Genomic DNA, 27,682 nt, shown 5'->3' on the forward strand with positions numbered 1-27,682 from the left:
CTTTATATTTGATTCTAGTCTTGGATTCCGTGAGTGCTGATTCCTCTTAGAAAAGAAAGAAAAGAGCAAGTAATTTATTGGTATCTAATGCTTTATGCACCTTTGTTGCCATTTAGCGGAGATTTGGATTTCTCTGTGCAAGAAGATTTGGCACACGCACTTTGTGTTTTATGCGTGTAGGATTACTCCAACTAGTTATAATTGGAAAAATGAAACAAGGAGAAAGAGGGTTACACTTTGATAAACAAGTATTTACTTAGATGTTCAAGGTAATTAACCGAAAACAAACAAACTTGTTTTCTTTGGGATGTGATTCAGAAGCAATTATTGATGACCAAAATAACTTAAGAGTGTAAGTAAGCTACGGTGTCGGTAAGGTGGTTTTATGTAATTGACAATGTGATCAAAATATAATATAAATTTTTTATTTTGCGGTTCTAACTATTCAATGTTGATTAGAACATATACGATGGAGTTTTTTTGTGTATCCATCCGAACAATTCACTCCTAATTTTAATCTTAAATCGATGCTTAAAAAAAGTTTAACGGATTATGATTGAAATGGCATAGAAATTTTCTTTTTTTCAGTAGGCACTTTAACGCACTTAAACGAGTTTGAACACATACAAATTATGATTCTACAAAGTTGATATGTAGTGTTGTAATGTACATTTATAATAATTTGGCCAAAGATTTTTAAGAAAGTGTAACCTAATTCTATGGCATCTCTTAGATCATCTTTTAAGAGATTTTTGAAAATCATATCATGATTTTGTGATGTTCTATAACATAATATGTTGAATAGGCATTTTAGCACTACATCTCATTTTTCTCATTATTTGAATGACTTCATCTCTATGGTTATTGAAATGGAAGAATGAAAGTCATTGAAATTGGAAATATAGCCTTGAATATATATTGATGGGCTATCTATAAATCTATCTTATAACTACTATAAATACTAAAGTGATCTAATCAATTCTAAATATGATTTGCTAAGCTTTCTACAATTTTCAATATCATACTTTTATTCAGTCATTCAATAGCTCGAAGATCGCCTAATTTTAGATTTTTAGATCGTATGTGTTGTCAAACTATTGCTTCAAATTAAACACCGATGAGATATTATTTCAAACTATCACGCTAACAAGCTGGTCTTTTAAGTCATATATCGTATTATCTAGCCGAGCCGAGTTGAGCAGAACTAATAAACTAAACCACTAAATTACTAAATAATTTTTTTTTCTATAATACACATTTAGAGTAAGATACTTATCTACCAAACTTCATAATAGTATGAAGTTTTGGTTGGTAAATTTTCAATGTCATATGAATTTGATGTCTGGTGGAGGAGGGATTGCAGACTGCTAAGATACAAATCACCCAAATGGCAGACAAATGATTTGATGTAGACTGTAGCACAAACTTTTAAATGCTAATTGCCCCTTAAGACTGTTGTGCTACAGATGCTTGCAAGTTGTAAGTTCCAAATGAATCTAGAACTCCACCCTTCTCCCATGTCAGTCCATCGCAGAGCTAGTGAGTGAGTGCAAAAAATCCTGACACAAGCTGCAAATGATCCTTTTCCTGAAGGCCAAGTGTCCAAACCTGACAGGAACCTATATAATACACATATATAATATATAGTTGGTGTCTCGTCTCTCTCGTTTTCTAGCAGTTTGGTACAATTTGAGACTGCTGGGAAACAAAAACAACACCACGTAAGCATACAACGACGCATGCAAAGCTGACAACCCCTAACGATGACTCATCGTCTTTTCGATAAATTCTTTATATATAAAACTATTTGTACTTTATGGACTTCAATAATTTCAAGCTTACTATAATTATAGTACCATGTTACCAGTATGGGAAACTCCTAGGATCCGAATAACAGAGGTATCCACACATCTATATAACCTACCACCCCTTTCTCTCTCTCTCTCTGTCTCTCAGTCTCACTCTCCTAAGGAGGAGTAGCCTACTCAGTAAACTAAGTAGGTCAGGAGATTCGGTCTAGGCTCGTAGTCCTTCCTCCATCGCCATTTCCAATCTTCCTCTCCTTGTCTATCTTATCACTGTCCAGAGAGACCACCACGCCCAATCTCTTAATTAATCTATGGCAGATAATGGCAAAAGATACTCAGGGGAGTTTGGGCCCCACACTTGATAATGATTGAGGCCCTTTGTTTTGTGAAAGGGCTACAGGTGTGTGATTTTAAGTGCTTTAAATTAGCTTCTGCCTTCACTGCATGTAGACTCTCTATAGCCTAGACACCAAAACGATCTATGAATGCAGTGGTCCTAATTAATTCTTGCTACTTAATTTGTGTGCCCCATGCCAATTCATTGCATGCCTGCTAGCTTTTGGCTTTGTACTACCCTCCATCATGCCTAATTTGGTAATAAAAAAAGGATGACTAATGTATCCATTTTTGGCTTTGTGCACACACTGATCATGGCTATATATTTATTTATATATATATTGTCCAAATTCTGCAACTGTTTCGGTTAATAGAGATATATGAAAAGCACCAAACCACCATCATTAGTTTATTTATTTATTTATTTATTTTGGAACACAAATTTTGGCACTTGGGAACTAATACAATGCATGTGTAGATGCAACAAATTATATATTTAATTTCTTTTGTTTTTTTTTTTTCAAATCCAATCAGATGAGACGATTTTAGATTTCCTATTTATCTTCTAAGCTTGCAAATTTTGTAGCCCTAGATTTGTTCCAATGGTTTCGGTCCAGTTGTCTGTCATTAATTTGAGATGGATGAGGACAAGGCGAGATGGGAGATATTTATGGGGATTTAAACTTCAATGTTGACATGAAAACAACCTTGATCATTAAATAATGCCTCTAAAACAGTCACTGAGTGATCAAAAGGCAGAGGTGCAAAAAAGACAATAGATTGATTGCGGAGGTCAAGATCAATCACCTTCGTTATATCAGGAACAATTAACTTGAAATTTAGATTCATAGCTATGTAGTAGTTTGTATACTTCTATTTTTTCATTTTTTTTATTCATCGACAGGGTTATGAAATGAGCCGAACAGCTCATTTAAACCTTTATTGCCACATACTTAATCCGATATTATTCAGCTTGCTTACTCTAATTAATCATATCTTAGTTGCCAAACTTGATTGAAACCGCAACAACAACAGCAAGAAGAAAAGATTTGTCGGCAATGGCTTCTGGAGGCTTCTGGAGATTTCTAGGAGCTTCCGGAGTCTCCCGAGGTTCTATGACCTGTCCTATGCTTATTCTGCTGGCAATCAAAGTATGGTACTCGCAAATGAAGAGTTACCGGTGGTGATATTAATATAATCAAAAGAGTTTACCCTTGGTGTATAATGATAGCTTCCTTGGAATTAAAGAAACTAGGAAAAATTACACCTTGATCACTCAAAATATTGCTCATTATTATATAGTTAATCCACTATTCTTTTTTATGACAACATTATATAATACCTTACAAATAAAATAAATAAAATTTGCTAGGCATTACTACCTTCCTTTCCCTATGTGTGTGTGTACAAACCCCTCTACCGTATTCTTCTAATTTTTGTTGGATTCTCCCCTCTCTGCCTTGCTCTCTGTCTCGTTCTTTCTTTCCGGTGGTCAACAACCAATAGTTTCCACTTTATTGGGTGTTAGATTTTTATTTTATAATATTTGAGATACGATGTGGATTAACTATACTCATGGCGAGAGATTTTGTAAGAGTTCACCTAGTGAATTATGCACTAGTTCACCTAGACTCAACTATATATATATGGTCGAGCCTAAAGTTAGCTCATTTGAGGCTTGAAAATAGGCTCATCTTATTTAAGACTTCAAAAATAAGTTTTAACTTAACTCGACTTAAACCAAACTGCGTATAGTAGAAATTTTAGCCGAGCCTATTTATATACTTTACTCCTTACCCCTAATACTAAATCTTAACCTTTCTTTGGGACCAACCCTCCAAATTCCCAAATTAATTTGCTCAAAACTTATATTTCAAAATTTTGAGCAAAGAACAAAGAGAAGAGCGAACACTTAATAGTGTCTTTTAAATTTATAGATACTATATAACATGAGTTTCTTTTAATCATTCAGTTATTATTTCATCGACGACGATTATAGAACAACAGCCGTTGATAGATTTTGAAAAATGATTAAAAAAGAAAAGAAAAGAAAAAGGTAGAACATAGAGCTCAAAGAGAATATGAACTCGATCTTGAGGTTTGTGTTCATAATAAGCTATCCCATATCATAGCCTTCTCCTTTTTCTATCCAGTCAAAGTGGAATAAGATAAAAAGGCATCATTGCTAAATACCCCAGCTCTTCAAATGTAGACAAACACCCAACACCAACAACTCTTACTCCAAAAAGCAATGCAAATAATGAATTGCAAGGCGACTGATGCGCTTCCATTTTCCATCAAACATGGAGTTTCCCACCACCAACTATTATTTTAGTCTATCTAGTAAATCTTTCTATTGAACGAGTGGTTGTTATTCATGTCATAAGTCAATAGTAAACTCATTCAGGGCTTCCACTATTTATAAACCACTGAATTATTCAATATATTATTAAAGAAAATAAAACTCTATTTTTTTCTCCTACGTAGCATGCAATGGAACTTCTAAACTATTTAATAATTTATCTATCAAATTAAATCCGAATTAGTGATAAAACTTTGTCGGTAAACCATTCTTATAACTATGTCGGCTCAATGTTGGTCAAGAAGTCCCCAAAATGGGCAAATTTAACGTACGACACGATAGATACGGTGGTAATCTGGAGATGTCGTGTGGGACCCGGGGATAAGCGAAACAATCATTAGTTCCACCACATTCACGAGCTTTTTTATACTGAACTAGTGGCGTTCTAATTATTTATTTATTTATTTATTTATTTTATATATATAAATTTTTGTAACGCTAAGTCTTTCAGAAATGTTGAACCGATTAGTTTAACATCTGTGTTAATAATAAATCTAAAAACCAGTCAATTTCAATTAAAAAATAAAACTAAAAAACTGGTTAGTTTGGTCCAAACAATCTCCGGATGAAAGTGGTCCTTATTTGACAAAAGGTGGTCCTTAGCTAAAGGTAGCTTCCTCCTCTTCCTCTTGCTCTTAAATGCGCCTGGTTCAATGCATGACTCAGCTTTTGGCTTGTACTGGCTCCGTGATGCCTAATTTGGTAAAAAAGTAATATATCCATTTTTGGCTTTGGTTGGAGAAAACAATTAAAGAAACACAGGTAGATGGGGTGGTCTCTAAGTCTCTAGCAAATACAATGTCGTTTGGCTCTGCTCCTTCAGACAGCCCCCTGTGTCTGTGCCTGTGTCTGTGTGTGTGTTTGTGCCTTACCAACCATGATGTACCAACTACCATCATTACAAATCTTTTTTTTTGTTGCAACACGTCACCTACTTGTCAGGTCACAAATTGGCACTTGTGAATTAATACCATGGGAGATGGATCGCTCTAATGTGGAGATGATGCAACAAGTAATATATTTAACTCCTTGTTTTCTTTTAACACTAATAATTGAAAAAAAGAAGGCAGAAAGAGCCAAAAGTGACTGAGAAAAGTCTTCCAATCAGATGAGATAATTTTGGATCTGTTTCAATTGAATTTAGATCTGTTTCGATTAAATTATCTGTGTATCTACTTGTTTTGTCACCAATATGAGGTGAGGTACTTATCTAGATATTTAGGGGAGGGGAGGGGAGGCGAGGAGGAGGGGGATAAGCTTTTAATGTTGACATGAAGAACAACCTTGATCACTAATCATCAAATGCTTCCAGTGATCACTGAGTGTTAATATTTGCGGAGGTCAAGATCAATCACCTCTGGGATTATGTTTAACAGGAACAAGAAAGTCGAAGGGAGCCGAAGGAAGAAGATCTCAATGTAAAAACCTTCCTTTCCAGATAGTTACATAATCCTAGATTATCTTAATTAAGACTGCAAGAAAGCGAGCAAGTCGGTTGAGCTCTCTGCCTCTGGAGTGTTCTAATGAAGTCCACCTGTGTGACCTGTCCCCGGGTTGAATAGTACACTCTCTCACAAATGGGTACTTAAGTTGTTCTCATCCAAAAAGAAGACAAAAAGCCTTTTTGGGGAAAATGACAAGTGTCGCTGCCAAGCAAGTGAGTGCATAGTCACCAGTGGGGGCCCACCTCCCCTGTTTCGTTGTTTAGGTGGCCATCAAGGAATAGTGCTCACACGTCACACGTGAAGGTTTAACGGTGGTGATATTAATACAACGAAAGCAATTATACTATCCGTGAAACAAGGATAGCTTACTTGGTAATTACTCATAATTACACTTTGATTCCCAAACTAAACCCACCCCTCATTTTCTTTCATTGTGATGTATTGATTCCTTAACCACGACAAACTTTTAAAATACTTATTTTATTAGTTTTTAATTAAAAAAAACATTATATGATTATCACATAACCAATATTAGGCTTGACTATTTTACCTTTTATCTTACAAGAAAATAAAATAAAATAAAGAATACCAATTTAGCATAAATGTTTTTCTTAATACTGTATGCCAAAAAATTAAAAAAAAAAAAAGAGAGGCTGGATTTGGCTCGTGGGATTGGTGAAGATCCCCAATCTCCTACCGATTATAAAATCTTCTCTTATTAATAATGCTACCAGAAATATATTTTTTATTAGTACCACTATGTAGCCTCTTTGGTGTAAGATTTCTTTTAATTATTGTACTATTTCCAGCAAGAATCTACTTTAATTCCCCAAATAGCTCTATCAATATAATTTATATTATAGTCTCACTTGGCCCCCCACCCCAATGCCTAATTATAATTCTAGGCTGTCCTCAATGATACTGGACCAGGCCTCCAAATTCTATATTTCAGAATTTTGAGCGATCAAAGAGAAAAGTGACTATTTAATGTGCCAATTATATTGGCGTATGCTTCTTTAATCATTTGTGCAGTATATTTTTGGCGGTCATGGAACAATAGCATTTGATAGTCGTTCCAAAAAGTGTCAAGAAAGAAAAGAAAGAGAGGAAGAAGAAGAACAACAAGAGCTACAAGAAGATATGGTCTTGATCTTGAGGTCTGTGTCTCTAATCTTGAGTTATGAGTTATCCCATTTCATAGCCTTATCCTTTTTATCTTGTCAGAGTGGAATAAGATAAAGAGAGTACTGCAAAATACCTTAGCTCTCCAGATGTAGACAAAAAACCAACATCAACTATTCTTACTCCGAAAGCAAAACAAATAAAAAGTACCTTGAACTCGAAGGCGATCGATTTGCCATGCATGTGGGGGCCACTAACCTCAGCCTTGTCATCAATGACAGAAACTTGCAGATTAAATGAAATGCTCCTGTGAGATGTGTGTGTATGTGTGTGTGTGTGTGTGTGTGTGAGAGAGAGAGAGAGAGAGAGAGAGAGAGAGAGACCTATAATCTAATATTATATGGTCTCTATTGGGCCACAATGTAAATGATAAGATTCTCAGCTAATTAAGAGGATGGCAAGGGAAAGTAGTAATGATTTGGTAGCCATTTTTTTCTTCCCTTCGCATGCATCCTCGGAGCACTATTTTACACTACTGAACATTTGAACCTCGGGGGACTTGAGTCTTAAACTAGACCACGACTACCTTAGATATGATTATCTATAAGCCCTTGCAAGGTTAATTTATAGAAAAGGGAACCTATTCCAGTTCGTGTTGTTGTTGGGCTAATAAAACATATTCGATCCAAGATCTACACAGCTAGCCAACTCTTCCATGCATGACCATTTCCCGCAGCAGCGAGATCTAAATTCAACTAAGAACATCTTCCTGAGCTCTGACCTTTTGGGAAGGAGTTGGAGCTTAATTTTTTGTTTCCAACTTTTGCTGCAAGTGGTTAACAGATTTTTTTTCTTCAAATCCAGCCGTCAGTATATATGTGGAACTTAGAAGGTGCAAAGGAATATCATGATGGAGGTGTTGATTTTAAGAAAAGAGAGTTTGATGAACACCATCCTTATTCTTTATCTGACAAAGGTTTTACAAAAACTATGATGGACTATTAACTCCCATCTTATTTCTGATCAATCGATGATAGGACATACTATCTCTTCAGGAATTTTATGGACTTCGAGCAAGCTTGTCGTCGATATGGGAATCACATGGCATCGTATGTTTGCTAGCTCTCATAGCTATCCTCCTTTAAATTGCCTGAAGATGTCTCACCAAGGAGAGAATTACTGTAGAGTTTTACATTATGATAAGTCTGTACACCATGAACAATATACCCAAATAGATGAGTTTTCCAAGACTACATGACTTTTAGTCTAAATAGATGTCATCCAAGTTTCTTACACATATACAGAAATAGTTGTCTGAATTAGAGACTTTTTATTACCATAATTTGTTTTACCTATGACTGCTTTTGGGTAATTAACCTCCTTTAGTTTGTAAATCATTTATCTAGGTATACTGCTTGGTGTATATACCTAAAATATTAAAAAAACTCATTACTGTACACCAACAAGGTAGGAGCCTACTAGGTAATACTTATTAGGTACTAGGTAATGATGGAGAGGCTGCAATATCTTTTTTCAGAAGCTAGGTGAAAGCATCATCTTTGATTACAACGATGGACTATTTTCCAATCCTCTACCTTCGAGCTTGGATAAACATTACCATAGTGGTTGGAATAAGATGGATGGCATGCGAAATTACGCAGGAGAGATGGAACTAGATAATGAGAATCTAAGCCAATCTAATCAAAATCAGTGGAAGGTAATAAGAAATTCGTGAGACAATCCAAAGTAATCATGTAAACATGCAGAAGAATTTTTACGTTAAGGAAAAGCCATTCCAAGTAAAGGTGAAAAGTATGAATCAAAACCAATGCATTATTAAATGTAGATATAACTTGTACTAAAGCTTGTGTTGTTTGATTCTCTGAGTAATAGAGAATGTTGATGTAGATGAACAACTATGGGACCTCCGAGATCTTCACGTCTTAGACAAAAACAATGTTGAAGAGATCTCCAAAAGATTTGACAACAAAAATAACATTCATTTCTTTTATGTAGGTGATGAAAACATCTTCTAAACGGATTAGGAATTTTTTAAAATCCCCTTCAAATCTTTTTTAAAAACGGTTTCAAAAGTTTGCATACTTTTTCGGCCATTACGAAGAGAGACCCAATGGGAATTCAAACTTTTCTGAAAACTTCAAACAGTGAATACGGATTATTCATCGCACTCTATTTGTCTCTTTTAATATTTTGGCAGATTTAACTTTTATTTTGTAAATGTTTTCTATCAAATATTGTGTCACTACTCATACATAATTAACTAGGAAAGATACATTATAAATATCTTTGCTTCGTCGCAAATTTTGTCAAGTACAAAATCAAACAGCATGGTTCCTTTTAGTGTGGCGGTGGCTGCAATTATCCTTTGTCCTCTGTTTTGTAGTAAAGCTACGTTATTCTGCACTATTTTATGTGCAACAAGTGCATAGCCATTAATTAGCCAATGCAAGCCTTTTGCTAAACTTTCTCTCATCAATGTAAGCCTTTCCTCATTCTAATTTTCATATCTTTGTGACATATTTGAATGAATGACGATGCACATTCTAATTTTCGTTCTACCTCTTGGTTGTTAAGAGCGATTTTTTTGCCATCAATGTAATAATTCATACTTCTAGTACTAGCTAGTAAGTATTTATTTAATTATTTCAAGATTTGTCTTAGATGATCACTGGCATATCATCGTATACATTGGCATGCCATTACCTTAAGGCTCTGCAGGCAATTCATCTCCATTCTCGAAGTTAACAAACCAATCGCAGTTCTTCCCGTATCAATACAAGAAACCGAGAAAGGGAGAGTCTTCAATCAAACGAAGTATATAAGAGGCTCCAACTTTATAACGAGTACGCAAGCAAGTATTCATATATATTAACGTCCTAGTAGTTCCCGCGCAAGCCATAGCATCTACCTCAGGTAGCATATTTGTAGGGTCTCTCGCCGACCCAATTCCCCGGCGGGTAATACGAGCAGGCCATTATGACCCCGTCGCCGCTGCACTCGACGCGCGCGCAGCCGACGTGGGTCGTGCCGTTCCACACGAGCTGCGTGAAGTGGCCGCACTGCTTGCCGGCGGCGCACGAGTTGGCGTCCGGGTTGTAGAACTCCTTCTCGCTGGCCCAGCTGCTGATGGCGTCCGACGGCCGCCAGTCGAACCCGCTCCCCCAGAAGAGGTTCTCGCCGTAGGGCCCGTTGGAGTGGAAGATGGTGCAGCCGGAATCGCGCAGGTGGCTGGACCACCGCCGTGCGTAGTGCGTTAGCCGCGAGTCCCACCTGTAGGGGCGCTCCCCGTACGCGGCGCGGATTTGGTTGTGGGAGCTGAGGAATTCGGTGTGGATGTGCTGGTATGGGGTCAGCGTGGCTTGCAGCGGCGACCCTCTGACGGCGACGTTGATTGCGGCGCTGACACCTACGTCGACCCTGGGTTTCTGGCTGGGGATGGGAGGGAGTAAAGTTTGGGAGGAGAAGGGAATGGAGGAGTAAAGGAAGAGGAGGGGGATAAAGACGTTGATAGGGGAAGACAAGTATTGTGAGGGACTCGCCATCCCTCTTGGCTAAAGTGGTCGAGAGGAGAGGAGGAAAGAATGGTGAACGGTTTTGAGTTCTTGTGGGGGAATTAATGGAGATGGTGGAGTGGTGGGAGGGAAATGGGAAAGAGGAAGGTAAAACGGTTGGGGGTTGACGACAAGGATTTAGTTTAGCCCGGGAAATGTGGGTGTTGACCAGTTTGACTCCTAACCGCTGAATGTGGACAGGTTAGGGAAAGTGGATAGGAAAATAACGATACGAGGGCTTAATTGCAACAACCTGCAATTTTATTTAGCTTCGGTTGTAGGGAAGTTTCGAAGTTGGTTACTTGGGTTACCTGGCATTCACAGTGACTTATCAGGCTTGATTCGCAAAATTCGAATCCGATTGGCTAATTTTAAATGGATCTGGATTTCGATCCATTGTCGTACTATAAATCCGAAACCCAACTAAATATCCTCCTCAGCCGTTATGCCCGTTACGGAAGCGCAAACGCCTCCACAAATCCGGAAGCTCACGTCTTTGTCGCGACATTATTCTCGACCGCTCATTCCTCATCCTCATAAGCACGCACGCTATGTGCTCGACGCTATGCTTCTGAGAGAGAGTGTTAGATGGCTCTCAACGTTCTCTCTCCCTCTATGTATCGTTTCTCTCACAGCTTTAGATGTCCGTCTAATAATACCAACTCTCTGATCCTCCTCCTTAGCAGATGCAACTCAGATTTCTCATCTGCTAATAACCTCTGCTTCTTTTCTTCTCCATCTCTCATCAATTCTTGTTCTATAAGAGCTTATTCTACCAACAAAGATCGCCTGAGCACGGAGAAGTCTGGTCTTGGTTTTCTTGAGAATGACTTGTTGAGGCAGCTCTCTGCCGCAAAGGATGCCGATCAAGTTTTGGAGATTGTTATGGAGTTGAAAGGGAGTAAGAATTGTGCTTTCATGGAGACATGTGATTGTAATTCCATCATTGCAGCGGCATTCGATCGAGGAAACGTTGAATTAGCACTATCGTTGTTTGATGCTATGCGGTCGCGGATTGCTCAAGGTGGAATCCTTTTCTTTTTCTTTCATCGAGTTTTGTGATGTTTCAGAGAATTAACATTGAAGTATTTGATAAATTTAGATGATCCAGATTGATACTTCCATTTAATGAGTTAGTTTTTTTTTCTTCCTATATTTGTGAACATTAGATGGGAATGATGGCAAGATTTTGTCGAAGTGGTCCAGGCCGGATGTGTGCACATATGCATTGCTTGTTCATGGACTGGCAGCTTCCTTGCATGTGTCGGGTGCGATTAGTATAATTGACTATGTTGCTCGGGTGGGAGTATCTTCACGGGAGGAGGTAAGTCTTCTTTTCCTTTTTTGTGCTTCCACATTTAGGAAATTTTATTGTTCTTTATTAAATTGTGATCACCGTATAACCTTACTGCCGCCGCTATCCAGTCTCTTTCTCTCTCTGCCCCTTCCTCTGTTTCCCTCCTCCTCTGGTTCTTTCATCGCTTTCCCTTGCTTCCCTCTCCCTCTTACCTAGCACAATGTTCTAGCACTGACAGATAGCTAGCAGTCCTAGCAAAAGGTTGAAATACCTATAGTACGCACCCAGTCCCAGTGGCGCTTAATTCCTTGCGTGCAGCCTTAATTATTTTAATGAATTGGCTGATAGAGGCATATTGGTCATTTTGGTGTTCAAAGCAATGACCTTGCATCAACAAGATTGTCCGCCTGCTTTGCACATCAAAGTTGAGAATACACGGCCTTTTAGGTCTTAGGCTATTTCTAGAAAATTACTTGCTAGGATGCCATTTTACATTCATATAAATTGAAAAAAGAAATATTTTTCAAAAAAGGAAATACAATAGCAAGACTTCAGAATTAGAAAAAGAAAATGTAGTTACATGGCCAAGCATCTACTGTTTACTAATTCTTTTACGTTTATATGCTTTTATATTTCATTACAATTACTACCTTTTCAATTTTATTATCAGATAAACTATTGCTGCAAGTCTATGTATCTTGTTAAATATCTTTAGTCTAATAAGGTATTAATGCAATTTTGTTACCACATTGCTGCATTATCATTGTGGATTGCTACTTTGTTCCATGATGCATGCTTCTTACCTCCTTTTCATTATCTTATAGCTGCCATTTGGGATGATTGTTCGATGTCCGAAGTGTATGATAGCAATTGCTGTTGCACAACCTCAAGATGGAACTCAAGTATGCTACCAATCTCGTAAGCTGTCACTCCACTATCTTAACTGTCAGTAGGATGAAGAATATTCTTGTATGGCATATTGCTCAGAAAATGATATATTATGTTTTAAGCATCTGATAACAACTATCGACTGCTAAGTTTTTTGATTAGCTTGTAGATGCATAGTTGATTGTGTTGCATGAAGCTATGAATCATTTTAGATATTTGTATGACTGATTGAATTATAATTAATATTCTCAATACAACCTAGATTTGTTGTTCTTACATACATGGTAATCTATTCTCCTGAGTTTCATGAGACTAAACTACAATCAACAATGTAGATTACTCTACTGGCCAATTGGCCTCTTATTGTTCATGGAAGTCCTACTATCTTGGATTTTTTTTTTGATAAGATGAGATGCATTCAACTAAAAATACCCGTCACCTTTTAATTAGGTAGGCTGTCAAGGTACAACAGACTACACAGATTCTGCTTTTCAATCTTTGAGTTGTGCTCTTGCCAAGCCCATATTGTTGGAAGTAATATTGGATGACAATCATTTGGATAATAATCTGTACTTACAAAGTGCAAGGTGTAACATAGAATTATTATTTTTTCATGAATCCAGGTTACCTATATATATGTGCATGACCTATGTGTATTCTCTATTTTGCTTGCATTCTGTTTATCATTATTATTTTTTTTGTTAATGTAAATTCAGTCCTACTGATTTCTCTAGTCTGCAGTTGATGAACTATCAACATGTAAACAGAAAGAAATAAGGAGAGTGTAAGGTTTACTTTTGTCCTTGTAGTGCTTTACCCATTTGTTAGTCAAAGATAAACTTAGTTTGCACGAAAATTGTGAAGGGAAGATGAAAGAATAAGGACCAGATGTCCTAACAGAAGCTAATATATTGTATCTATTAAAAGTCCTGTGATTTAGCAGGTTGGCTTCTTCTATGCTTTATCTTAAGACGAATATATCTTTGGTGGACAAGTACTTTTTTTGTTAGATGTTATACATGAATCATTATGCTTGCACACCTCTGTATAATTTTTTTTTATGATCTTTATCAGGTTGCTTCTTGTTCCAAGTGTCGGTACCAATATGAACTTGTATCTGGAGATATAGTTAATATTGATTCGGAAGAAGTTAGGTAAGTAGCACATTCTTTTATTGACAACAATCCTATTGTATTTTCTTTTCCTATTTACACCATGGATGTTTCTTTGTATGATAATCCACTGTTATATGTCTGACAGCTGGTTATCAACCTACAATTATTGAGCTGCCATGTCCTGTCTCTGACTCAGAACTCGTTAGTAACAAAAATATAATTGTTTACAAATGATAATCTATCTTAACTGCAGCCTTCCTTCTATAGGCAGTGAGAAAATACACTCTTTAGAACAATTATTTCAGCCCTATTATCCATATTGCCAATTTATTCTTCTTTTAAAATATGTAAGCTTCAGTTCATATGCTTCTCCCTCACATACACACTAGCACAACATAACATGATGTGACAGGAGCTATTGATCTTTTCATCTGACTTTGTTTAGATGTTCTGTTTTCCACAAGTTAATTGACCTGTTAATTTCTTTGTTCTATCAAAGTGATGCTTTACATTTTGCTTATTCCTTTGCTAGTAAATATGATGTTGATTCTGCAACATTCACTTCTCTAAGGATCTACTCCTGCCGAACGCAGCAAGGACACTCCAGCTTGGGAGAAGGCTTTAAGGTTTCTAAAAGTAATGAAAGATGATGTCCCTGCTGCTCTGCATTCAATTGTGGTACACTTCTCGACAAATATTTTCTTGTTTACTCTTTTGATCATTTTGGACCAAATGTTTGGATGTTTCACTATTCTACTTTCCCTTAATCAAGCAAGAAGCCTAGATAGACATACATCAAATTGAAATTATGATGTTCAAAATTGTAATCCTTGCTTTTTAGAATTTGATTCATGATGAATAAAATCAATCCAGAAGGGAGTCTGTTAAAGTGATGGAAACAACCTTAAGACCTTTTCGGTAGCCCATTGAAATTTAAGCTTCAGATGTAACATTTACCAACTAGCCTTCAAGTCAATTTCTGTGTAACACCCCCAGTTACATACTTTTGGAGTACCTGAAAAACATGTAAAATAAATTATCTAAAAATAAACTCCATGTGTCCATATTGACGTGGAGAGTAACTTATAAAACACAACTGAACCATTAATAGAATTAATATTCATTCTGTGAATTACTAATCACATATTATTTATGTGAGAGTGCATGTCCGAGATTAAATAGTAAATTTTTTAAAAATTATCAATACCCTTTTCCTTTTGCAAAGATGATTTTTTTAGTGGCTCTGGTCACCATTTCCAGCAATTTATTTCACTAAGATGTGCAGGTTCGCAGTCCTACAGGGACAGCTCGCACACACAGGTTTGCTACCAAGACAACAGAACTTCCTGCGCAAGAAGGAGAAAGAGTAACCATTTCCTTGGCAGCTCCATCAAATGTTTACCGTGAAATGGGTCCATTCAGGCTAAACACACAATATCCTGGGTTTAGACCTGGGGAACCCATGAGTCTTACAAATCACACTAATGGACAGGTGTCAGAACTGTTGAGAGATACCATTAAGAACAGTGGTTCAATTTTGCTAAACCCATATATCTTATTTCCTTCGCTTGCTTTTCTGGCTACTGGAGATGCTGCTTCCTCATTCATTGACCCAAGCCTTCCTAGACTCATTTCAGCCACTGTTATTGCATCAGTTGCCATTGGGACCGCTGTAAACCTAGTTGTTCTTCCAGAATTGCGTAAGGTAACTTTTCTTTCAGTTACCATTTGTAGTTTGGTTTATATTAACTAGTGCCTTTCTGATGGATTTAGCATCTTGATTTGTATTTGATGAAATAACTAGTCAATTTTTGCCACTATGTTTGCATTTGTTCAGACTTCGGACATTTCCATGCTCCTTTGGGTACTCCCTGCTCTATTTAATGATATCCGTATGTTAGTTATAGGCTTATAGAAGCATTAGTACGCAGCCGAAACACAAGTGGATTACCCTTGTTTACAAAAAGATGCTTCAGTTGATGTCTCCTTGAATGTTCACCGCGAGTTTATTACAGCTCATTGGATCCCATTTTGATTCATTAAGACAAAATGCATACAAACGGGCAAAGTGAGCATATGTTCACTTTAGAAGTTATTAATATACTTTACAAGGACATTTGGGGTGTTCAAGAGCTAGTAATATGTGAAGGGTGAAGATGAATTGATAAAATTGCTCATGTTGACTAGAGAAGCAACAGTAGAGATGCCTAAATGTATGAAGAGATTGTCCTATTCATTTATTCTGAACCTATAATTTAGGGTTTAGGGTTTATAATTAATTTTTAAAGCCAAATTCTAGTAAAAAGAATTAGCCTCCAGTACTCATGCCCATTGAATTTGATTTTTGGAGTTAAATTTTAAAATTCTTGCAAAACAAAGATACTAATTTTGGATACTAATCAATTTTACCGTTAGTACATGAGATAGCTGGTCATCTGTTTAAAGTGGTGATCTATTAGTGATCAGTACTAACACATGGATATTTTGATCTATGACCAAGGTGATATCATATAGTCAGGTGAAATTTGGACAGTACTCTAGGTACTTTGGTGTAGAGAGCATTGTTCATTTCTTTAGACAGTACTAAGTTTGTGAGTAGTATCAAACTCAACATTAGGACACCTTAAATCTAATAAAAGATTGGGAAAAGGAGACCCAACTCACTGGATCATGTATATATGTAATTAGTTCTTCAATGTTTCAATCAATTTAACAATGGATGGTTGGCTTTTTTATTCATTAGGAAAAAGAGAATTGCTTCACATATTTGCTTATACCGGCCTTTTCAGTTACACTGTGTTTTTCTTCTTTTTTCAGCTTCCTCAGAGGACCATTGATGTTGTTGCTCTCAAGCAGCAGCTTTTAGCTCAATATGACTTGCTGCAGACGCGCATCAAGGACCTAAGACAGACTGCTGAAAAGGAGGTCTGGTTTTTCTGTTTTGTGGTGTTTTACAAAGTAAAATTCAATGAAAAGAATCCTTATAAGTGGGCCTAAGTTTGGGACCTTTCCTTAAAGGTGTGGATGCTGGCTAGAATGTGCCAGTTGGAGAACAAAATAGTTGCAGTGGGGGAACCATCTTACCGGTAACATCACACGGGCCTTTCTTAATTCATAGATGTGCACTAACTTAATATTAGGAAATATATATCTGGTGTCAACTTATTATTCCATTAAGTAATTTACTTTTGACAATCCATTGTTGGTTGTCTAAAGCACTTGCTTTTTCTAGTGCTCGACGAGAAAGAATCAAAAAGGCACAGGAGAGCTTGGAAAGTGCCCTTTTGGCAAAGATCGAGTTAATTGATGGCTATGCAAAAGTAGGTTTTAAGAGTATTAATGCAACATCCAGTTTAGCAAGGAACTTTTATATCTAATCCAATTTTTTTTATATTCCAGATATCTTCAATGATTGAAATTGAAGTGGAAATGGACTCTGATGTTCTTGCTGCTGAAGCAGCGAGCAGTGCTGTGAGTAGCTAGTGAAAACTCTTCAGTTGTCTGTCTGATCTAACGCTAGTATAGGGAGCAAAGGCTTTCTCTTGCATAATCACAATATTAGAATCTTCAACTGGGTTAACTGCATTATTGCAGGAAAGAATATCAGAACAAATACAACAGATTATGGAGATAGACAACCTTGAAGAGGCAAGTGTTCTTGTTCTTGAGTGTTAGCTTGACCTTCAAACTAATGCTTTGTTATTAATCTCTTATTTGACCTGTAATTTATCTAGCGATGGCGTATACAAGCTGAGGCAAATGATGAAGTAGAAAGGCTTCTCAGTTCTCAACCATTGTCTACTGAGCGTGTTTAATTAAATCGTGGTAACAGATTGTGTTATTTACCATTCTTAATACTTTTCGTCTTTCTAGATACTAGTGAAGTTCCTTGGACCTCTCAATCTCTCTGTAGATTTCTGTTTATGTCTTTTCTTAAAATTTGTTTTCATGCTCAGCTATCTTTTGGATTATTCTATACAATGGTGCCAAAATTCTTGTATTCCAGATATCCTCAATGATTGAAATTAAATTAGAATTGGACTCTGATGTTCTTGCTGCTAAAGTCTGTTTGGATGAAGAAATTGTAATAAATGAAGTGTTTCTCACCCCAAAACAACATTTACTTGCTATATCGTATCTTTTTTATACATTACCTCTAGATGTTTCTCTAGGTTATATTTATGTAACAATTATACCTACCTCAATTCTCTGTTTTCCCTTTCAGGCAGGTGGCAGCCATACTTTATATCTGTAAAATTTAATTTCTCCACATTTTTCTCCTACATATCTCTTTTTGTGCAAACAAATTATGTTGATTCCTTCATGATCATCATGTCTACTAATTTCTTTATTTTTTTCCTACCATATAGGTCCTTCAATATCACACTTACTCAGAATGGTGCAAATACACAGTATCACGTACAAGCGTCAACGAATGATACCATTCTTTCCCCGTTATGTATATGAGTGGAGGAGATGCAATGAACCACAAACACAGCGATTTGAAGCAAATTGCAGCACAAATTCATTAGAGATGCAGCTGTTGATCCTTATGGACTATTGCAACAGAAATGTCAGGAGTTATGTCCATCTAGCAGCAGAACTGGATGTTTCTTTCGATGATCATAGCCATTCTAACTACGTATAGAAGTGTTGAATTACTGTGTCTCTAACCGCGACTAATACTTGATAAATCCAGCAGATTATTATTTCATGTTGCTATCTCATAATTTCACTTTTCTTTATCCTTTGTCCCTAGACAACAATTTTCTTTTGCGACTTTCATCTGTCTTTCTTAAAAATGATTTTTTTCTTCTATAATATCAGTTTCAGAATCTGCTATTTCCTTACACGACATCGCACTTTTCTTGATATTGTGCTGATGATTCCGCAAGTTTTTGGATCCAGTAGTATACACAAATCCTGTGCAGGTAAAAGCATAATAGTTTGATCTCATGGTTCCATGATTTAAATAGATGCAATTGCGTGCTTATCTATTCAGTCATAAATATAAGTCATAAGGAACATTGTGAAGGCTCCAAGTCAAATTAGACTACTTTAATTTCACCATCCCCTTAAGCACTGGTACAAAGGAGTTGAATAAAAAGAAAAGAAAAAATCATTGGAGGACTGCCATTGTTTCATTAGTATAAACATTTTTTTGAATAATATTCATAACTACCATCAATAGTACTCTAATAGACTGTTAGAAGAATTGTCATTAGAGAAAAGCTAACATAGATCCCCAGAAAATGATTTCAAGAGGTCAAACATCTCTTCAGAAATTGAAAATATTTGTCAGAGTGCCTCATATCAAGCAAGTATATAAGACTCTAGAATCTCACTAGTAAATACAAAAATTACTTCACTATGAAGTTAGTCAACTAGACTAAATATCTAAATATCCAACCTTTAGCTTAACTCCAAAGTACCAAGCGATTGAAGAAAAGGGTCCTACTTCTATAAACAAAAGAGGCAGTAACTTTTTACTAAAAGACTCCTCTAAGAATTCTTTTTTGTCACCAAAAAAAAAAGAAAAAGAAGAGAAGAGAGGGTATACATTATACAAGAATACAAGACGGTGGTGTACATGCCCTAAAAGTTGTACATAAATAATTAGACTTACAAAGCTTGTGTCACGTTATGATGTTCACCACCAAATTTTTTGCATGTGAGGACTTGCCTATCTAATTGCTCATAATTTTATTTTATATTAAAACAAGCACAAGAATTAGTGGAAGGAATCAACATGTGTACGCTGCAATTGGACGTGGGATCCACAAACCACCTTCACAGCAACCAAGTGCATAGGAATACTTTGAGAGGATCGATCTAATTCGGAATTCGAGGCGAAAATTTTCTTTTGTTTATTTAAAGAATATATTCTACCTCTTAAATCAATCATTCGATAGAATTACTCTTCTTTTTTTTGTATCTCTACCGCAATCTACGTGCATTCTCAACTACTCTTCTATGTCGTTGCTAAAACTAATCCCTCTCCATCGCCCCCCCCCCCCACTCCCACAACTTTTTTAAATTCTGCGCCGTTTTCGCACATAAGCCCCTCCAATTTTAGATAATTAGGTAAACAAAAGCCTAATTGATTGACCGGCCGTTGGTTTGTATGAATTCCACGCAATTTGGATAGTGACATTAATTACACAATCGTCTGACCTCCAAAAGTTTAATGCGTATAAAACTCCCCTTCCTAAGTTGACAGTCACATGAATTGTGACGTCTATTAAAGTCCATTTAATAATAATAGAAAAAGGTCATTAATGTTTCCCGCGTCTACTAGAAACGGACCACGGCCAAATCTAAATAGGAAACCGCCATTGGATTTTTAACGTGTCGTCCGAGTCATCGTTGGTCGGTTGATGCATTCATCGTCTCAAAGCCTCCTTTATTGAAACTTCTAAGGAGTTCGGCAAAGCTCACGACTTCCATCTCCTTCTTGACCTGAACTTTGCCTCATGTCACAAGGAAAGTACACCTTAAAAAGTATAATGCTAAAGTAGACCTTGGGATTCGAGAGAGTACTCTTCTTTATTCCTCATTTTTTTTTAATATATATATATATATATATATATATATATATATATGGATTCGTTTATACTCTAATTTATTTATTTTCCTTTCGGAAGGAATGACTAAAGGGAGAGTTAGATGAGAGCATCGTACAACTATTCTAACTATTCCCTTGGTTGCAAGTGGTGTACTGGGGGGGAATTTATTTCCAATGGCTTCCCCGCCTCAAGATACCCAATTTCTTTCCTAAAGCCCACTACCACCGCATCTTAAGTACACGTGGCAGCCCAGAGCTGTCTCTCGCCACGTGTGAACACGGTTTCCCCACCGGGGCGTCAAACCAGCTGTTAAAATTCCGATCTTGGGCCAGTAGAGTTGCGCCACGTACACCACCCGCGAATCAGCGAAGCCACCGCATCCATGCTTTATTCCAGCATTTTAAAATTTGGTTTTAATTCGAGATATTCGATTTGCGGCACACTCGACTCCTCTAGGCTCCCGTCGCTGGCCAGCGCAATTCGTGATGCTATTTAAGATCCCAAACCGCGCTTAATATTTATATATAAGACCCCGACTTTTGTATAAATTATACCAAAATCGCATTCCCTTCGTTTTGGATCTCTTCTCCTCTCTTCCCTCTCTTCCCTCTCGCTCGCTCGCTCGCTCGCCGATTCCTTTCTCTCTCTCGCTCTTCTTCTCCTTCTTCTCGGATACCTTTTAGTTGTTCTCTGTCTGTATATTTATTCGAGAGGATAAATCATTGGGGCCATGGCGAAGTCGATTCTGGTAACCGGCGGTGCCGGGTACATAGGGAGCCACGCGGTGCTCCAACTCCTCCAAGGCGGGTATCGCACCGTCGTTGTGGATAATCTCGATAACTCTTCGGAGGTGGCGATTAATCGAGTCGTGGAGTTGGCCGGCGAGTTTGGAAAGAATCTTACGTTTCATAAGGTATCAATTTCTGGACTTTTGATTTGGAGATGCGGGTGGAGATTTGAATTCAAGGTTTCTTTGGTTGTTTATGAGGATTTCTTTTGTTCTCTTTGTTCTTTTGTTGGTGTTCTTCTGATGGAATTGGGTGGGAAGTTGATTGGGGATGGCATATCTCTTTTGCTTGTCCTGCTTTGCGTGTTACGAGTGATTTGGGCTTTCTTATTTGGAAAAGATGTGATTTTTTTGGTGAAATTGAATTGCTTACTGAGTTGGTGTTGGCTAATAAGGATTTTGTTCTAATATTAGTTTAAAAATTCTAATACCCCTGCTGTTAAATTGTTTACGAATTTATTTATCCTTGCTTGACTGGAAATTTTCTCCTTTGGAGTAGAGGGGCTTGTCCGCTGGTTATGGTTGTTCTGGTTCGAATTATGCAATTTAATAGATTCACGAGTTTTACGTCTCGTTCCCATTGAACAGAAGTATCCAAATCTTGGAATTATTTGAATGGACTATTATGCTGAATTATCTTGAGTCGTCCTATATACCTTGTTGTAGCCAAGCGATAAAAATAAAGAGGAAAGAAAAACACATATAGGTGAAAAACCATCCACCTGAAAACTATGGCAAAAAATTGTCAGACTTGACCTGAACACTTGAGAGCTCAGGTTTCAATAATGCTGTCTCAGTTGAGACAGGCTGAAACTTCCCAAAGAGGCTCTAAATCAGCGACTTCATGCTGAAACAAAGATATATATCAGTTTTCACCCTGATTTTGGACTTGGTTCTATTAAATTGTTTCATTTCATGCCAAAATTGGATAACCGCAATGCCAATCCTTCACCCATATTTATATAGTTATTCTCATTTTAAGTTAGATTCTCTGTTACGTTGCTATTTATGTTTCCTTTTAATGTTTTTTCTTGATAAAACATGCATATACTACAAGGAAAAGATTTTCTTTCTCTTGTGCTATATATTTTTGAAATTGTTCAGTGTGAATATAGTTTGAAGATGTAGGACCTACGGTTGTAAGACATATCAATACATAAATTCTTAGACGAGTAATTTCCAATTTTAATATTCTCATGTCATCTTTTTTGTCCTGCTGTTATCTATAACTTCGGGTAAACTGAAATATAAAAGGATGAGACTTTAAAAGAGAGTTAATCACTTGCATGCTTCTGCAGATTGATCTTCGAAATAAAGATGCACTTGACAAAATCTTTGCTTCAACAAAGTAAGTCTTTTTCTTTTCATATATATATAACAGTTTTATGCAATCTTATTCTGTTAGAATACATCTATGACCTTATTTCCACCGCCATACTAAACATATCTTGCTTGTTATTAAATCCAATTGTTTAACATGCAATAAATTTGCTTAAGGTTTCTTCAACAGACACATACATGACACACAAAGAAGAGTTCCAAGTTTTTTTTTTTGACATCAGTTGACATTTATAAGGCTGTTCCAATTTATTTATGTCTATGTTGTGTACGTTGAGTTGTTTTTGTAGCATTGTCTAAGAATCAGTCATCTTTTGTCTAAAAGGATATTTTTTTGCAAATTATCTCTACTAATGACTCAGATTACATCTCTACAATTATACACTTCTCCATGAGAAAATTATGGTGTTTTCTGTGCCTGGCTGTTGGTTTGAAAGTAGTTCCCTTATTTGTAGTATTTCTGGAAGACCGCTGCCATGAGTTTACTAGTGGCCCAAAAGAGATCTTAAGGACCCAAATTAACCCGAGATGGTGAAAAACTAAGCATTAACCATGCAGAATATATTCTGTCAGCCATTTTGCCAATTGGTGCTGATGTGTCGTTAAAACTTACAAAAGTACAATTCAAATTTGACGAGGCTCCTAAGCTCCCAGCAGAAAGAAAGGGTATTCATGAAACCTGTAAGGCCATTTAGTGAGTGTTCTAATGTTCTATGCTTCCATTGGTTAACAGTTGCAGTTTATGCTCTTGCAATGAGAAGCAATCTTTTCAATTTCCTCCAGTCACAGTTGTTTTAGAGAAAGCAGGAAAGGTAGCTACTGTTGATTTGGTGTTATTTAGCATGCAGAGGGCATTTGCTTAGACATTTATTGCAGGAATTTCATTGATCCATGAAACACATTCTTAGAAGTAGTTGATCTTGCAGTCTTCGCTCTTCAGCATTTTGTCATATAGATCTAAGACTGTTTTGTTCATTTTATGTCTCTTTTTTTTCCAAGTGATTTAATTTACCTAGTTTAAATTGGTCTGCTTCAGCTCTTCATGTAAAGGGAATCTCTGCTTTGAAGCACTTGTAGTACTCTTTCTTATAATTTTTTCTTTGCAGTTTTGATGCTGTTATACACTTTGCTGGATTAAAAGCTGTGGGTGAAAGTGTGCAAAAGCCCCTGCTTTATTATGACAATAATATAATTGGTACAATAACCCTTTTGGAAATAATGGCTGCCCATGGATGCAAGAAGGTATATTTACATTTCATTTCATTCACAGCCTGAGGTTTATTTTCTTATTTAACCATTAGACTATTAGAGGGTCCATGAGATTGATCATCAAATCTGTGGTATCTTATCTGTCTATTTTTCCTAGATTCATCTGCACATGAATAAGTAGGTTTAGAAGGGTCTTGCAATAACTAGATAATATCATTTTTTTTAACTCCCTATATTCCCTGTTGGACAACAAGATATGTAACTGGTTTTATAAGATAGTAGGGTAATATTATTCCATTAAGCAGGATATCATTGTTACAGCTATGCTTTGCTCTACATATAAGCATTCTAAAAGGGTAAATGTGCCTTGCTGTTCTAAGTTCTTACTTGTTAATGATGCATACTTACGATGTTATAATGTGATCTCTACTCTCTAGAAATGCAATTTTCAGATAAAACTTTTCTTATTAGTAACCATAATGTGTGACATTTATACATGTCCAGAACTGAGTATTTTGTGCCCATTTTCATGGATGTTTAATCCTTCCAGTTAGTGTTCTCATCATCAGCAACTGTCTATGGATGGCCAAAGGAAGTCCCCTGTACAGAAGAATTTCCTCTATTCGCAATGAACCCATATGGTCAAACTAAGGTTTCCTCATTTTCCTTTCCTGCATCTTTCCATATAAATGCACCTGTTCTGTAAGCTAATATTAATTCTACTGATGGTTGCAGCTTATCATCGAGGATATTTGTCGTGATATTTATCGATCCGATTCAGATTGGAAGATAATATTGCTTAGATACTTTAACCCTGTTGGTGCTCATCCAAGTGGAGATATTGGTGAGGATCCTCGTGGAATTCCTAATAACCTTATGCCCTTTGTTCAGCAAGTTGCTGTTGGGAGGAGATCTGCCCTTACAGTATATGGAAATGACTACTCGACCAAGGATGGCACTGGGGTATTGTTGTTTAATCTTATTGTTTAGTCTTATTGTTTGGTTAATTCAATTTGGTTCCATTTTTTGAGAATGATTCTACTAGTTTCTAAGTTATCCCTTGAGGTTAGATGGTTATCATTATTTTCCACTTGGATCTAGTCTATGGAGTTCCTATCATTTTCTAAGAAACAGTGTGCTATATATTTATATATATATATATCTCTATAACCTATTTTAATTTGGAATTTCTGTAAAAGTATCATCTTTTATTGGCAATCAGATATCAGATATGTCTTTATGAGACATTATTTTCTAATCAACATGTCAACATGGTTCATTGCTTTTCTTTCTGTTTTTGGTGGAAGACAATTTTCTCAATCAGTGTATGAATTGTCATATTGTTTGCTCTTTTCTGGTTCTGCAGGTACGAGATTACATTCATGTGGTTGATCTGGCAGATGGACACATTGCTGCTCTGCAGAAGCTTTTTGAATCTAACATAGGTACGCATGAATTGAATCGAAAGATTTAATCTTGTCTGCAGCAGATGTTTGCTACCAACAAAAAATTAGGTTGATCCTTTGGTTTTGATTCATGATTATGTGGTGCATATATTGCAAGTTAAGATAGGTCGACTAAAATTATCCTCAGTTCCTACTAATTCACTGGTAAATGCTTGGACTTGCATATGTCTTTCATAACTGTTAACTGTGGCATTTCTTCGGTTTATCTATTTGCATCTTCTCTAAAGATCTGGCTATATTTTGTTTTGTAACAACAGCTTGATCATCTGATAATTTTAACTTTTTAACATGTGATGAGTATTTGATGCTTTGACTATGACACCATTTTGAACCTATTAAGTTTTAACCTGTCATGACTGATATTATCATTTCAAAGCTGGTCACTGAGTTCAAACATGAGAACTTGGTTGTCGGTATATCTTCATATATTTATTTTTGAAAGAATATTCTTTTAGTTAGTTAGCCGATAAGTTCAAGCTAATATCTCTTAATTTGTACATTCTATCTTCTAATAGTGTGAGATTAATCTTTGAACCGTAATGCGTCCTATCGGTCAAGGTTCTGACATAATTGTTTCAGATCAGTCTCTACCAAGATTGTGCAGAGAGCTCTAAAGTATTCCTTGGAGTGTTATTTTCTCATTTTTTTCCGGTCATATTCAAGTAGGATAATGAATTCTTGGAACTTCTTATATTCAAAGGGGCATGAGGGAATATATACATTGGTGAAAACCAGTCTGATTTACTAATATAACTCATTTATAACTCATTTAGTTCAAAAATGAAATTGGGTACCTTTTGACATCCAAGGGTGCATGATTTTGTTCTTATTTTACATTATCTTGTATGGATAAGAGAGTGTTTCCTTGTGAAGCACATTAGCATAACAAAATGAAATATTCATGCCAGATACAATCCAATCCTTCCAAACTCTACTCTAGTTGTCTGGAAAGCAAAATCGTTGGCCTTCAATTTCTATCTATACTCTGCTATCTTTTTTCTTTAATTGCTATCTGCATTATTAGGCATACATAATGACACGAAAGTGCCTTTTCATTTCAGCGTGTGAGTTGATAAAGTAAACAGTAATTTTTTATACCTAAAATGTACTTGTTAGCTTGTCGTATTTTTCTGATAAATTCGATTGTGATTTCCAGGCTGTGAAGTGTACAACCTAGGAACTGGAAAGGGCACTTCTGTTTTGGAGATGGTAGCAGCATTTGAGAAGGCTTCTGGGAAGGTACTTCTTGTCCTGACGTATTTTCTGATTTGTTTGACCTTTTACTTAACACCTTTCCTCTAACCTGAAATGGTCCCACATCAGAGAAAATCTTGTGAATATGTAGTTAATGTTAAATCTGGTGCACAAAACAAACCTACACGACAATAAATGTCCGGTTCTCTTTTTCTCTTGGTATTTGATAAACATTTTTTTTTCCTCAGAAAATACCTTTGGTCATGGCTGGACGACGACCTGGTGATGCTGAAATTGTCTATGCATCAACTGCCAAAGCAGAGAAGGAGCTGAATTGGAGGTAAGTGGTAAAATGCATACACAAGTACATGGCTGTAAGACTAGACAATGAAATTGCAGGGAATTTCGTTTCAATTTTATTCTTTCTGGTGTTGTTCCTCATGCGTCGTACCACTTTTGTCGTAGCTTAATGCTGGCATCATCTGTCTTGTAGAGCAAAGTATGGCATCGACGAGATGTGCAGAGATCAATGGAACTGGGCTAGTAAGAATCCCTATGGATATGAATCACCTGACTCCACTAACTGAAGGAACCAACTCTAGCTGTGTAACATCAGTTCTTCAGGACACAAATAGAAATCACTAATTCATGGACTCCATGTACATGTGGTATAGGTCCAGCTGATATCATTCTAGATTCATTGGTTTATCAAATAAATAAATTTGTAATGACACTGAAGAGGCATATTATACGGAGGCATCTTTACTGCCGCTTTTTTTTTTTGGGTATAACTATTCTCCTTTTTTTTTGGTATTACGTTGCTACTGTAGGCCTTAGTTGTTAAATCAGGATATAATTGATGCATATAGCTAGTTTTTCATTTCTTTCTCTCTCTCTTTTTTTGGGTCAACCAGCAGTGTTGCTAATTTAGGAGCATGGGTGATACAGATTGTTTTAAGTTTTAGACAGATCACAGAAGGTTTCATTTCTACAGTGATGTTTCTGGGGAAAAAAGGTAAATTTTGATATGATGCCTTCTCAAAGTGGCCTGTGAAATGGCAAAATTATAAAAGATGTCACTTGTTATACAAGTCTTGGGATGTTTGTTATGCATATAATATCTGACTCTATATTAAGATCGTTGGTGTGTATATCTGATTCTGTATTAAGATTGTTG

General features: G+C 36.5%; 3 protein-coding genes across 3 annotated transcripts; 2 read left to right on the forward strand and 1 right to left on the reverse strand.

The window, feature by feature from the left end:
* Positions 1-10,003: 10,003 nt before the first annotated feature.
* Positions 10,004-10,636, reverse strand: LOC140769803 (pathogenesis-related protein PR-1-like). Its single transcript, XM_073110671.1, has one exon. The coding sequence runs from the start codon at positions 10,634-10,636 to the stop codon at positions 10,004-10,006; it is 633 nt and encodes a 210-aa protein (XP_072966772.1).
* A 508-nt stretch (positions 10,637-11,144) lies between these two features.
* LOC140770696 (uncharacterized) lies at positions 11,145-18,690 on the forward strand. The gene is made up of 13 exons (XM_073111950.1): positions 11,145-11,669; positions 11,815-11,969; positions 12,767-12,844; positions 13,905-13,984; positions 14,539-14,623; positions 15,231-15,650; positions 16,763-16,870; positions 16,964-17,031; positions 17,178-17,265; positions 17,345-17,416; positions 17,540-17,593; positions 17,680-17,770; positions 18,316-18,690. Exons 1-12 carry the CDS (start codon positions 11,234-11,236, stop codon positions 17,758-17,760), a joined length of 1,725 nt encoding a protein of 574 aa, XP_072968051.1. The 5' UTR covers positions 11,145-11,233; the 3' UTR covers positions 17,761-17,770; positions 18,316-18,690.
* A 2,338-nt stretch (positions 18,691-21,028) lies between these two features.
* Positions 21,029-27,550, forward strand: LOC140770986 (UDP-glucose 4-epimerase GEPI48-like). The gene is made up of 9 exons (XM_073112331.1): positions 21,029-21,424; positions 22,597-22,646; positions 23,743-23,878; positions 24,396-24,497; positions 24,581-24,808; positions 25,212-25,290; positions 26,468-26,550; positions 26,754-26,845; positions 26,999-27,550. The coding sequence occupies exons 1-9, from the start codon at positions 21,242-21,244 to the stop codon at positions 27,090-27,092; spliced, it is 1,047 nt and encodes a 348-aa protein (XP_072968432.1). The 5' UTR covers positions 21,029-21,241; the 3' UTR covers positions 27,093-27,550.
* The last annotated feature ends 132 nt before the right edge of the window (positions 27,551-27,682 follow it).

This window comes from Typha angustifolia, chromosome 11 (genome assembly GCF_048772165.1).
Source record: "Typha angustifolia cultivar Huaian chromosome 11, ASM4877216v1, whole genome shotgun sequence".
NCBI classification, from domain to species: domain Eukaryota; kingdom Viridiplantae; phylum Streptophyta; class Magnoliopsida; order Poales; family Typhaceae; genus Typha; species Typha angustifolia.

What these genes read in the sequence shown, in the direction of transcription:
- LOC140769803 (XM_073110671.1), bottom strand. Translation starts at nt 10,636, where the DNA reads ATGGCGAGTCCCTCACAATACTTGTCTTCCCCTATCAACGTCTTTATC.
- LOC140770986 (XM_073112331.1), top strand. Translation starts at nt 21,242, where the DNA reads ATGGCGAAGTCGATTCTGGTAACCGGCGGTGCCGGGTACATAGGGAGC. An exon ending in AGAATCTTACGTTTCATAAG is followed by an intron (nt 21,425 to 22,596) that starts GTATCAATTTCT and finishes ATGCTTCTGCAG; the next exon opens with ATTGATCTTCGAAATAAAGA. An exon ending in AAAATCTTTGCTTCAACAAA is followed by an intron (nt 22,647 to 23,742) that starts GTAAGTCTTTTT and finishes TTTTCTTTGCAG; the next exon opens with TTTTGATGCTGTTATACACT.
- LOC140770696 (XM_073111950.1), top strand. Translation starts at nt 11,234, where the DNA reads ATGGCTCTCAACGTTCTCTCTCCCTCTATGTATCGTTTCTCTCACAGC. An exon ending in TTCTTCCAGAATTGCGTAAG is followed by an intron (nt 15,651 to 16,762) that starts GTAACTTTTCTT and finishes TTCTTTTTTCAG; the next exon opens with CTTCCTCAGAGGACCATTGA. An exon ending in CTGAAGCAGCGAGCAGTGCT is followed by an intron (nt 17,417 to 17,539) that starts GTGAGTAGCTAG and finishes GCATTATTGCAG; the next exon opens with GAAAGAATATCAGAACAAAT.